Source organism: Ixodes scapularis, unplaced genomic scaffold (assembly GCF_016920785.2).
Source record: "Ixodes scapularis isolate PalLabHiFi unplaced genomic scaffold, ASM1692078v2 PGA_scaffold7__128_contigs__length_106722199, whole genome shotgun sequence".
In the NCBI taxonomy this organism is placed as follows: Eukaryota; Metazoa; Arthropoda; class Arachnida; order Ixodida; family Ixodidae; genus Ixodes; species Ixodes scapularis.
In genome coordinates, this window is record NW_024609882.1 from 50,983,145 (window position 1) to 50,996,200 (window position 13,056).

The 13,056-nt window shown below is 46.1% G+C and overlaps 2 protein-coding genes and 1 long non-coding RNA gene across 3 annotated transcripts; 1 reads left to right on the forward strand and 2 right to left on the reverse strand.

Moving 5' to 3' along the window:
- Positions 1–1,361: 1,361 nt before the first annotated feature.
- On the forward strand, positions 1,362–7,079 carry LOC120846530 (protein ALP1-like). The gene is made up of 5 exons (XM_040503828.2): positions 1,362–1,445; positions 1,531–1,656; positions 2,271–2,430; positions 3,597–3,760; positions 6,863–7,079. The coding sequence occupies exons 2-5, from the start codon at positions 1,541–1,543 to the stop codon at positions 7,077–7,079; spliced, it is 657 nt and encodes a 218-aa protein (XP_040359762.1). The 5' UTR covers positions 1,362–1,445; positions 1,531–1,540.
- A 2,777-nt stretch (positions 7,080–9,856) lies between these two features.
- Positions 9,857–10,306, reverse strand: LOC120846534. Its single transcript, XR_005717055.2, has 3 exons — positions 10,271–10,306; positions 10,034–10,081; positions 9,857–9,980 (listed from the first exon to the last, which is right to left on the reverse strand). It is a non-coding gene; the product is annotated as an uncharacterized LOC120846534 (long non-coding RNA).
- Positions 10,307–10,702: 396 nt separating this feature from the next.
- Positions 10,703–12,089, reverse strand: LOC120846533. The gene is made up of 3 exons (XM_040218330.3): positions 11,829–12,089; positions 10,911–11,082; positions 10,703–10,830 (listed from the first exon to the last, which is right to left on the reverse strand). The coding sequence occupies exons 1-3, from the start codon at positions 12,028–12,030 to the stop codon at positions 10,773–10,775; spliced, it is 432 nt and encodes a 143-aa protein (XP_040074264.1). The 5' UTR covers positions 12,031–12,089; the 3' UTR covers positions 10,703–10,772.
- Between the last annotated feature and the right edge of the window lie 967 nt (positions 12,090–13,056).

The window sequence follows — 13,056 nt, forward strand, 5'->3', positions numbered from 1 at the left end:
ACATGTTCTCATTAAAACCATCCCGAGATTTTTTTAAGAAACAAACCTTGGACACACGTCAGAAAGACGTCTAACTTTGCACAACCTTGGTAGTCCTAGGAGCTTAACTTGGGCATTTTACAGTTTTGTTCCAAGGCGTTAGTGCCAGGGTATTAATTTCTTTCGCGTTCCAATGATTTTTGTTCTGGCTCGCCATATCATTGCAGAAGTGCCAGATTTAAGCCAAGGCGTTGCCAAAAATAAACTAAAAAACCAAAAGTGAAACCTAAATCTGGTATCTGTTTGGCAATTTAGGCCCAAAGTTTCCAGATGAAATCCGTACCAGAAGTGGGGCCTAGCTCTAGCGTGTGTTTGGTTATTCATACCCAGTGGTCGTACCAACGTGTTTTTTAGTTTGGCAAACCAGTCCTCCCCCCCCCCCCCCCTCCAGGGCCCTTGGGGCGGTGCTCTTGGTATTCCTTGAGCGCCGCCGGCCAATGTTTGCCCTGCCCAGTGGCGGCTGTTTCAGGGGGGGGGGGGGGGGGAAACACATGCCTCCCCCCTCCCCACTCTGAGAACTGGGGGGCAAGTACCCCCTTGCCCCCCCCCGCCCCCCCCCCCCCCCCATTGGTACGCCTATGTTTATAGACAAATTATGCCAGATGACAGCGAAATTACTACTAGCAGTGAAGCCTAAATTTGGCGCTTCGAAGATTTAAAGCCAAGGTAGCCAGTTTCTGGCCAAATAACGTGGTGTTTGGCGCTCCCTTGACTTCTTTGGGCGTTTTGAAGCTCCAATTTCACAGACAAAAATCAAAGCTAAATATCTGTTATTTGTTAAAAATTGTAGTTCATTTTTACTAGTGTTCACTTTTATAGAGTAGCTATTACCCAAAATTTCACGCTAACTAGTCTAATTTACCTTATGAATTTGTATATTAAAAGTATCACATGAAATGCTATACTCACTTCATCGGCGTGAATTGCAAACTCAGCCTCAGCATTTGTTTTAGAACGCAGCTCTTACGGCGCATTCACACTGGATGCGGATCCGCGTTCGCGAAGCGTTTGCGGATGCGGTTGGCGAACGGCTCCGTTCACATACACCAGAACGCGATCGGCGGTTTCTCGGCGGTTACCGATTGCTTCGCCATCTTTCGAGACTTTCGTTTGGCAACCATGTTTTACAATCCAAAATCCACTCTGCTCTACAATCCAAACTCAAGCCGAATCCTCTCGGCTTGCGGCTTGGAAAGAAGCATGGACGACTCCACGAGCGACGGCAGTGACGAAGAAGCTGTTGCAGTTGCTTTGGTGACGCTAGTTTTGGCGTCCGCTGAAAAAAGCGAGCGGCGTCGTCCTCGTAGATGGTGGGTCCGTCCTTGCCTCCGTGACCGTGACGAGAATGGACAGGGGGCGAACCTCGTTCCCCTTCTTCGCGAGCGGGACCTTGAGTACTACCGGGAGTAAGTAATTCGTTCGCTTTAGCATTGCCTACTCGCATAAAGACAACATCCCAGATCGATCATGCATATGACGTTATTTTACTAGCTTCCTGAGGATGCCTCCCAGCGCCTTCGATACAATCCTCGGCTTGATCGGCGACAGAATCAGGAAAGAGGACACGAACTTCCGCAAGGCCATTCCTCCGGACGTGCGCCTCGCCCTCACGATCAGGTAATTGCCAGCGAAGTAGGTAGCATTAGATTGAATGCGGGATATAAGGAAAAATGTGTAGTCATGCAAAGAATGCAGACGCATGTACAGCCTCCAAAGTTTTTAACGATGTCGCACGAACGCCGACGGGCTGGTAGATCAACACGAAATAGGAAATCAGCGAGGCTAGGCGTCCGTGTACGCCTCGACCGGCCGGTCAGCGTTCGCGCGATATTGTTGAAAAATCTGGAGGCTGTACTTTCGTAATTACTGGGTTGTACCGAAGTACGTGTCATTTCTAGCCGTCGTGAGTTCTCTCTATCTCGTTGATGATGGGACAGCCAATAATACAGATGCAGGAGAGCACACATCGTTGACGCAAAAAATTGGAAATTAAAAAAAAATGGTAATTGCTTCATGTTGCTATTATGGTTTAGCCTGCGCCTGTTTATAGACGCGTTCTTTTGCCTCTGTGACAACGCATTCCCAGCAGTCGGGGAATATTCTGATTTGTGGTGATGTTAAGTGTACTACTGCTTTCAATATGAATGTACTAATTAAATTCTGCCCAATGTATACTTGGCAGAAATCTCATTTCTTTATTACTGCTCTTTTTTTTTCTTCTTTTTATTAAGGTTTCTTGCCGCTGGGAAGACGTTGAGAAGCGTATCCTACAACTTCTTGACGTCAAGGTCAACATGCTGCGAGATAATACCCGAAGTATGCAGCGCCCTCTGGGAGGTGCTTGGGCCTGTCTATGTGGCATGCCCAAAACAGCCCGAACAGTGGAAAAAAGTAACTTTTTTTTATATCAGCACTGCTCACCTCCTCTCTTGTTTGTGCACGGGTAATATAAATAGCGATCATGCAAAGCTCTAGAAAAATGTTCACCTGGTGTAACTTTGCCCAATTGCAGTGTAATTTTCGTTGTTCTGTGGTGGGAAAATTGCTGGTGTGACACAAATCAGTGGCCGTGTGTGTTAGTGCACCGCAGCTCAGAGCACGTGGAGCGAAACCTTGTGCTGTATGATACAGGGATCCTGTAATCAATCACCACGCCTACCCATTTCGATCAGATTGGATGAGCATCATACCGGCGTCTGGCCGTGTATGACTACTGTGTTATGCTCGTTAAAGACCCCAGCATGAGCTTCCGGAAGTGGGTAAAAGCACGGGAGGCAGCTGAAATTAAAAGGCTGACTTGGTGCCAACAGCTGCTTTGGTCACGCTTGGGAGGGTCCTTGGAGGGGGATTAAAGCAGCTGTTGGCACCAAGTCGGCTCTCCTTTTCGTCCGATAGCGTCTCTTGGTTTTGGTCATTGTTGGGGGCGTGTACCTCTGTAGCGTCATGTCGACTCCAGAAGCCTCCTACCTCCATGTATGAAACAAACATGCTTCTAAGGTGCTTGAGGCGTGTCCACAGATTATTCGCTCATCGCCTCTGCAGCGAATAACGTATGTTTTGCATGATGTATGAGCAGTGCGACTGCGGCTTTATGGTTCCTACTTGTGATGGCGTAATAATGCGGAGAGCAAGTTCACCTGCCTGCTTCTTGCACAGGGGCTGCGTTGATGTCAGAACGCCGAGCTTTTATTAGCTGGTTGAAAATTGAAAAAAAAATAGGGAGTAGACCTCGAGGCATCTACATTCAGGTCTCCTACTATCTTTTCGAAATTCAGTCAAAGCCAATTAGAGCTCGGTTTTGTTCTGACATCACCACAACTTCTGCACAAGAAGCAGACAACTTGCTCTCTGCATAGGGTTATCAAATGTGAACGACAAGCTGTACAGTTTTGAGTGCTGCAACACTCAAATATTTTCTGCCAATGAAAAATTTATGAGGTACATAGACTATTTCTCATGTCTCGTGCTGACCAATTCTTCTGTGCATCCTAGCAGGCTGAAGCTTTCAAGGAGAATAAGAAGTAATGTTGAATCTTTATTTTTTCCTTTTTCAATAGATCGCCACTGAATTCGAAGAAAGGTGGAACGTTCCAAACTGTGTGGGAGCCATAGACGGCAAGCACATCACTATCGAGTGCCCTTCACTCTCTGGCAGCCTGCATCGGAACTACAAGGGATCTTTCAGCAAGTCCTTGTTGGCAATTAGTGATGCTAAGTACCGGCAAGTTTCGATTTTTTATTACTAAACGTTAAGTTAATGTACAAGGCAAAAGATATGCATATACAGAATAAAGGCGACAAGTCCCCTACTTTAAGGCAAATTATCAGGAAAGTAGATATAAAAAAATATCAGGTTGAAAAAAGAAACACAACTGCTCAAAACCGAAACCGGACTAGGGAGGAAGAAGAAATATAGAGGAGGACAGAGTTGGCAGAAGTCACGTGCCTGTGCAACTTGTTTTCTTCAGTCACCATATTTGCGGCTTTTTAGAAGCCACAAAAATTGGGTATCATAAACCATAGAAAACAGCACATGACCATAAAGAAGAAAGTGGGTGCGACTCGAACCGGTCAGTTCTTGATTAGCGGTTTTCGGGCGGAAAGAAACCGAATTTTGAGCCGCAAATTGTGTTCTGGGTTGTTGGGCTCTTGTATGTCATGTACAAATAAAAACCTTGGAAACCATAAATACCCCGTCAGTGTCCCTTTAAAGGGCAACTCCGCTCAATTCGAAGCATTTCGGGATATTGAGTTATTTCACATTAAACAGCACTAATAAAGGGCACTACGTTATTTCCTTTGTGAAAAATGAGATATATATTGTACAATCTTATTCTATACATGAGCAGAAATCAAAACCGAAACTTTGGCTTCGTCAGAACGTTGGCCTCGGGCCGCCAAAGACGAGGTACGAAATGTCACATGATCCTCTACGCAATGACGGGCGGCCCCCGGTGGGGCGAGCGTACGCCAGGCGAAAGCGTTATCTGCACCACACTCCACCAATTTTTGGTGTCTACTACATTGAACGAAGGGGTCACAACTTTGGCATCAGTCTTTGCACGTGATGTGAACAAGCTCTCAGACATAATATTCACAAACGGTGAGAGTGAGATGACGACGACAGTTGTGACTAGGGTGACCACTTTCCTGCCGGCGGAATCCGGGACACCCTGACCGGGGGAGGGGGGGGGGGGAAGGGGGGAGAGTAAGAAAAGGACGGTATGTTCACGACCCAAGAAATAAGTATTAAGGGAAATTCACCAACGCGCACACCCCGAAGTCCTGTGCTGTCTGAAAGCGTATTATGCACCTGAAAATTGTACGCGGCAATTGCGGCAATTAAACTAAGATAAGTTTCACTCGCAGTGATATACTTTTGTTTATTTGTAATCGTATCTAAGTTGAAAACATAAAGATTGACTGCACCAGACAGCAATGCATCAAAAGAAAATAAAAAACAGTAACTATTTTTCGGCTTATTGTTTACTGTCGATACTTACTCTTATATTAATATGCTCCTACACAAAAATAAAACCTTATGTTTTTTTGTTTATTTTTTACCGTTGTGAGTTGCAGGTTTTTTGCCTTCTGTGGCCGTCTTCACTAAAAACAAAGAAGAGCTTTCCACAACAACCTTTTCTCATGATACAGTATGATTTCCAACTAATTACAATAGTTTATTTTTCCGCTTTTGGCGAGCAATTTTCGCTTGCAATATTTTGCCATCAACGGGAGAGGCACAACGGCGCATGTGCGTCAGGTCTCCTGCAAGAACGAAGGTTGCTTCCCGCAGTGCTTGGCAAGAAAATGACATACCATCGAGATTCACACATTTATCAGCGACCTCCGCGGTTCCCCGTTGCCCGTTGTTCGGAAGCGCCACAATTTGCGCAGTGAATGTTACGACAATGTGAAATGCGGGACATTTTGAAGATTTCAGAATTTCTTGCGGGACGTGGGACACGAGCCCTCAATGCAGGACAGTCCCGCGAGTCGCTGGACGGGTGGTCACCCTAGTTGTGACGCAGGAAACGGAGGAGACGGCCGGACGGCTCCCAAGAAGCACGCTGCGTAGGCATGTTACGATAACCACGTGAACGCCGCTGAGCACAGAGAGGACATGTTGCAGGCGTAACATGTTATGCTCGCCGAAAGTGTTAAAGGGGTAGTACAACAATTTTAATGTTGAAAGAATGGGCACCTTGTATTTTTCATAATGTTTATGAAAGCTCAAGTAACCAAAAACGTGTCTACTTGCCCCGAAAATCTGCTATTCCGCTGCGTAAATGCAAAGAAAATACTAATTATTTGCTGCTCTGCAGTCGCATGTCGCGCTTACGGGAACTACGATGACATTGTCTCTGGGTATATGTGAAAGTCAACCAAACCTGTCCCCCCCTGCTGCCACACTCGCTGTCAGCCGAGTGGCGAACCGTCTTTTGTGTCGATCGCTCGCCGCAAACCTTCAACGATGCTAATCCTTTACAAGTCGATAGTTGCGGAGGAAGCAGCTGGCGTCTCTGAAGCGAGTACCGATGCACATAGAGTGAAAGCTCAAGCTGCGGAGCCCAGCAAATCATGGGTTGAATCCCCAACTCTGCCCGGTTTGATCTATATTAGCATTGTACTTGCATGCAGCCAAATATCATTGCTGTGTGGTGCTGAATAAAGGGATAGTGAACCGAAATTAGGATTTCAGAAAACAATGCAGGAGCTGTAGGCGGGACGCTGCAATCCCTACAAAACTACTCGTAAGGTGATATCTTGAATGGACAGCCGTATTTTCGTAAAAAGAGATTGAGATTGAACGAGGCCGACGAGGTGAGTGATGTGAAGATATCTCGTTTCCTCCTCTCTTTGCTTTGCCCCCTCAAGGTGGCGAGGCGGAGAACATGCGAGGCCGTTCCCTCTCCTTCTCGGATAATCAAGACGTAAACATTTCTGTCAAATGCGCTTCTTTTTTTTTTTTTTTCTTTTTTTTTTTGGGGGGGGCGGGGGGGGGGGGAGGGGGGGAATACGGCCATCCGTTTTAGATATTGCTGTACGAGTGATATTTTGGTGTCTGTAGCATCCCGTTACACGCTTTTGCCACCGTGTTTTCTGGAATCCAGATTTCGGTCCAGCATCCCTTGAACGAACACAGGTTAGCGGTTTGTATTGCACTGGTTAAATTTATAATCTACAGCCCAGATGCCCGCTGCAGCTGACTAACTTTCAGCTGTCTGTACATACACACAGCACAATTATTATTATGAGGTCTAGCTCTTGCATTTTAGTTGGTTACTGCTAATGTTAAAAAAAAATCCCATTCTTATCCCAGGTTCCTCTACGTTGAAGTTGGCCATCACGGAAGTGAAAGCGATGGGGGCATCTTTGCCCGCAGCAAGATCCAGCAGCTCATCGTCTCTGGGGAGCAGGGACTGCCTTTTCCAACAGCTGTTGGAGAGGAAGGGGAACTACCCTACTACCTGGTGGGGGACGAGGCCTTTCCGCTAAAACCTTACCTGATGAGGCCATACCCAAGAAAAAGTATGTAATGCCTGGCTTTTTTCATGTCGTATTTGTAGCATATCGTTCAAGAATAAAATAATGAACACCATGCCGCCACCTTTTATTGTAGTTGAATACAATTGTTTGAGAAAAGACATTTATCACTAATAGACCGTATTTACTCGAGTAATAGCCGCACTATTTATGGACAGGGCTTTTGCATCTACTTTCCCACAGAACACATATACAGCCAATCATTGCACTGAGCATAAATAACATAGCGAATAGCCAGATCGAGAACACTATTCTCCATGCAAATGCAATCTTCGCAGATGGTATCTTCGCATGAAGACATTATCTCTGTGCTGTAAACAGCTGGTGCTTCGTCTCGGGCGATTCTGGTTTTTGCGCATGCGCAGTGCGCACACCTGGTGGGGGCAAACGCGGGCTTGTTCGTAAACAGTGTGCTGATAGATAGACTATACATGGCTTGCACTCGTGTCACATCAGTGGGCATCGTGAAAAACCTTGCCATTGTGCATGTACCCTGTGCAGGTTATGCTTTCGCACCACAATTTTTTTTCTCGCAGCCAGAACAAGTAGGTATGACTATTGCTGCAGTGCGAGGACATCACGTGCAAGCAATATAAAAATGTTTTGGCTTGATTGCAGAAAGCAGTCCAGCCCATAAAGCCTATAACCCTGTGTTTTCGTTCTCGTCCGTGTTATGCACAATTTCTTTTATTATATTTCCACAAATGTAGTAATTTGGCCACACAAGCAAGCTACCCACCAGATATTATCTCATTATCGGGAATTTAAATGACATTATAATTGCATGACCTTTATTCATTATGACAATGTTACAACATGCACTCTTTGTCTGGAGTGATCTTCAGCAGCTTCGTAGTTTGGTTATTAGGAAAGATTAAAAAACTTATAGAAAGTTTTCATTTGCACTTTTATCCTCCTTTGTATCATGCTCATGCAACTTCACATTACCACATTTTAGGTGCCCTTTCTTGAAGACTTCACAGCTCCTTTGCTAAGATATTGGCTCTAACATTACAGGCCTCACTGCAAGAGCTGAAGACACTCAAGCTACTGCCTCAGAACCGTCCAATGAAGAACCACAAGACGATGGAGTGGATGACCAGCTTCCAGATGATGAAGGTGACGCAAGTGACCAAGGAAAGAAAAGGGAGTTGAGGCGGCGACGGAAGATTTTTAATTACCGCTTGAGCCGTGGCAGGAGAGTCGTAGAGAACACGTTTGGAATTCTCGCCCAGAGGTGGCGAATATTGAGAAGACCCTTCAGGGCAAGCGAGGTGAATACTGACAAGATTGTTGCAGCCTGCGTTGTCCTTCACAATTTTTTGCTAAAGGAGTCTGAAGCATCGGCTGCCGCCTACTGCCCTCCTGGCACAGCCGACCAGGAGGACTGGGAAGGTCGAACAACTGAGGGCACGTGGAGAAGGGACGCAGCCAGCAAGAACGCTGGACTGAGAGGCATCCCCAGAAGAGGCTACAATTCAGCCAAGTATGTTTAATTTTACTCGGTATGTTACTATAGTTGTGTTTATTTGTGTCAGGCTAGTAGAGGCAATGAAGCAGTTTTCAGTGGCTAAGAAAATGATGCGAGTCATTGGAAATGGGCCACATCAATATCAGCGATGTGATTGCTGCACCATTTGTGCCAAACTGCGCCGCTTACCCTGCTACATTTTGCCGAAACTGGGGGAATCTGCGCCACGTTGCGCCTAAACTTTATTTCACCTTAATATTACTGAAAGTCAAATAACTCGGGCCTCACCGCTCAATCGAAGCGATACAATATGCTATGCGAGTTTTCAAAATGTTTTCTTTGTCGACTCAAATGACATACTATTTCATTGCATTTCTTACGAAAGACTAACAGTACTCGGAAGTTTCGCACGAATTACCATGTTCATCGTCCGTACTGCTGGAGGGTCGATTAGTCTCTTTGAGTGCGCTTTTCACCAGGCACTGGTGTACTGCAGAGAAGCGAAAAGCGTGTAGTACTCATGAACGATAATAATCCCTGGAGAATGGATTATTATAGTTTATTTTGTCCACCTCGCCTGCACCTTTGCATTAATAGCATTGATAAAGTTGGCATCGCGATTTTGCGTCTTGCTTCGCCGCAGTACACACTCCTCCACAGCCAGAGCCGTATATGGGGAGAGCCTGGCCATTGGGTATGGCGACGAAGGTACCGAAGAGGAGAAAAGTGAAGGGAAAGGAGGAGAGTGCCGAAGGAGTGAGAGAGAAAGAAGGGAGCAAAGAGGAGACGACCACCATTTTGACGCAACACTTGTAGGCGAAGAGCATTGTTCAGGCTACGCGTCGTCCCACTCAGCTAGGAAGCAGCCGGGAGTTCTTGCACATGCGCTCACGCCTTGCACCGCCGGCTGATTGGCTCCCGCGGGAAGGGCCGCCATTTTGCCAGAATGGCGTCAGCGTTACGTCTTGTTTCAGTCTATTTGAAACATCTCCAATCATTTCCTTGATTTGATATTTGAGGTTGTTTTATTTGCAGGGAGGCATACGAGATGCGGGACAAGCTTGCCCACCATTTTGTGACTGGAGGTGCTGTCCCCTGGCAAAACAAGATGGTCATGGGGCCTTGTGACAACTGACTTAGAACAAGAAGTCTCTCTTTCACACTTTATTAGTTTGGCACTCAGTAGTCTGGGCCGTAGAAGTGCTCCCGCTGAGCTTTGTAAATCAGGTCCTCAATATCATGCATTATCTCAATTTGTTTTGTCTCGTGAAGGGTTCTTAATCGCCCGGCAAAGGACGCACAGAAGTGATGAACTGGACCTTCGGGGCCACCTGCCTTCCTCGCACGCCTCTCCCGTATCTCCTCCAAAAGATTTACGCAGGTGCCAACAGGGTCCTGCATGTTGGATCCGCTTGAATGTGGCCTGATGGAACGAAATAGTGTAAGACAGTTTTATAATAACTAGAGATCGTTCACCTTGCTTTGTTGATCAGTTGCTGCTGGTCTCTTGGCTCCTCTTGTTGCCTGCATTTGTTTGAGTGAAGAGGACAGAACAGCAGCTCGTTTTATTTCCCATATGTATATATCCCCTGTGTTAATGTTCTGTAATGGCTTGTGACTTTAGTTTTAACTTCCTATGAAAATTATGAAATTCAAGATTAGGCCAAACCTTTGGCAGGCAGAACAAACTTAGATTAGAAAAGTGAGGCTTACACTGGGCCGTCTTGCTCCGCAAGGTTTGGCAGATTGCTGTCAGCAGGCCTGCCAAAGAGTAAATGCAATGAAGCTTTGATGCAAGGTCGTGCGGCTTTAATAAAATGATCCTAATGTCAACTCACGACTCCATCTCGCTGTCATCGTGCCGAGTATTTCTTGAAGAAAAAAGGTATTCGGCCATCAAACTATATCAACTGTAGCTTTCAGCAGAGCACTGAAACACTTGGGACCCACCTTCCACACCCCAGATGTTCACCGCTGCTAGTGGCACCGCTGGTGCTGGCACCACTGTTGGTGGCGCCACTGCTGTTTTGAGCACCACAATAATAAATCGTTGAATGACAACAAACACATGTGAAACATGACTACTTCGTTCATCTTTTTGGTTACTTCTTGTTGTGGTATGAATATTCAAGAAAAACTTTTTCAACAAAGGGACAATGCAAGATGTCTCGCTTCGTTAAAAGTGTTTCTTGAATTTCCTTTTAATTTTATCTATTTAAAACATTTGTGTGACTAACCTTTCCTCTTCATCAAACTGCAGGTTTGTGTGAAGTCTGAAATTGCATGGGGAGTAATAATATAGAACTTCAGTTATAAAATTAACATTGATTTCAAAAGAGGCATGGCTACATACATTGGATTGGGGGAGACTGGTTCCATGATCTCCATCATCTGCATAAAGTGAGGCCATGTTATTTTGCCCACCTGGGCTGCTCCCGCTCTACTTTTCATGGAGCATATTATCTTGTTGTTGTGTTTTTGGTACGTGTCTTTAGCGTTTTTAAACTTGTTGACGAGGTCCACACCTGCAGAAATGAAACGGTCATTCATTAATTGCTAACAGCAAACCGTGACTGGCTGTAAAAAAAATGATTGAATAATGGGTGAGGCCATGTTCTATTTATTTTTGCAGGCTGAAAGCGTTAACCTGGGTTGGCAGCGCGAGTATTGCCTGAAGTAAGCAAATGTCCGGTCGAACACGTTCTCATAAGAAAATATATCTGGGCGAAGGCCCTCGAACAGCTGAATACTGACATATTAGCGTCGCACTAGAATAAGGGATGTTCAGAATTCACAATTCAAGAACATGTGTTTACTTATTTGAGACTTCTAATGGAACGTGAGCGGTTTTCGGGGCACGACCAGGACCAACTTGTAATCCGCGTCACAAGAAAGCACCGCCAGAGCTAGCTCACGAGCGGAGTGGCCAGTCGTGTCTCAAGCGCTCGCGCGCCCCAGGCTTCAGCAGGCTTTCTTCACTCGGCCGAGACGCCGATTCAAGCACGCCGTCCCAGTTGCTATAATCAGCGTCTCAAGAAAGCACCGCCAAAGCTAGCGCACGAGCCGAGTGGCACGTGAGGCCGAGTCGCAAACGCTTGGCAAGCTTTCTTCAAACAGCCATGCTGATTCTAGCAAGCAGGCCCAGAAGCCCAGATCGCGCTCGGCGTATACAAGCGAGTACGATCGGGTCGTTCAGTTGAATCATATATTCGGAAAAAGTTGTCCTTCACTTTGACGCGCGTAGCTTACGTGAAATGAAAATGGTACGTACCAGGTATCCCTCCCAGGCTCTCGCCGAGCATCGTCCACACTTCATCTTTATACTTGATATCCTTAAATTGTGGATGTCTCTTGTCGTACAAGACGGGGTATTGTTTGATTACATCCAGAAGAACATCAGTCCTCACATTCGTCGACTTTTTTTTTGCGTTAGGCTTAGCCGATTTGGCGACGGTACTCGCGACGGGAGCCATGTTGGAATGAGATCCCGAGATGCTGACGTGACGTCAGCCTCAGTGTCGCGTTGTGATTGGTTGCCGCTTTGCGGTGCGGGAAAGCGGTTGGGAGAAATCGGTCTCGAAGCGGTTGGCAAAAACGCGCCCCAACCGCTCGATCTCAGCCGCTTTGCGGTTGAGAACGCGCGGATCCGCTTCGCGAACGCGGATCCGCTTCCAGTGTGAACGCGCCATTAGGTGCCCTTTCCTGGTTTCGCGGGGTTGCCATCAGCGTCGGTGTAACCACGCTAAATTTAGAGGGAAATTTGACGTCACGTGACCTCAACAGCAATTTAGTTCCCTGCTAAATATAACGAAAAATTGTCGTCACGTGACCTCAACACCAGTTCGGTCTCCAAATTAAGCGGGGTAAAAAACGTCACATGACTTCGTGTCACGTCACCTATGAACAAATTCAGTTTGAGACGTTTTCGTGTGTTGCCCGCTTTTTTCGTCCGTTTAATAAACCACGGTGGTCGCGAGCCGTCGCAATAAGATGGTAGTGTCATCTATCAATATGAACGCCAAACACACCCTGCCGCTGAACCCCTGTCGTCTGCGCCGCTGCCCGCCGTAGACCTTGGTAAGTTTCTTGGCCTTAATTTCCACAGAAAGAGAACTACGCGTTGTAAATTTACAAGAAAAAAATGACCTGTGAAATACACCTTTCACGAAAAGTTTAGATTGCTACGTGCAGGCAATTACAAATTTTCTGAGCTCTATCAAAACCACTGAGTAAGTAAATTTAAAGAAAAGGTTTGGTGCACGTAGAGAGTGCGGTGGTCCTCTAAGGTTATCATGCTTGCAGCAGGCCCAAGGCTAGAGGTGAGAAAAAAGCCAGCAGAAAATTTTTTTTTGTCTTATATCCGCGTTTTGCAACCCACATTTCGTGCCTGTTGCGCAAGTGCTAAATTTAGTGCACGTCTGCGCTTCCCACACGTTTCAAATTTTTTTAAAGTCACTTATTTAGATGTTTTTGAAAACGCTAACCGAGCCTCTAGATGG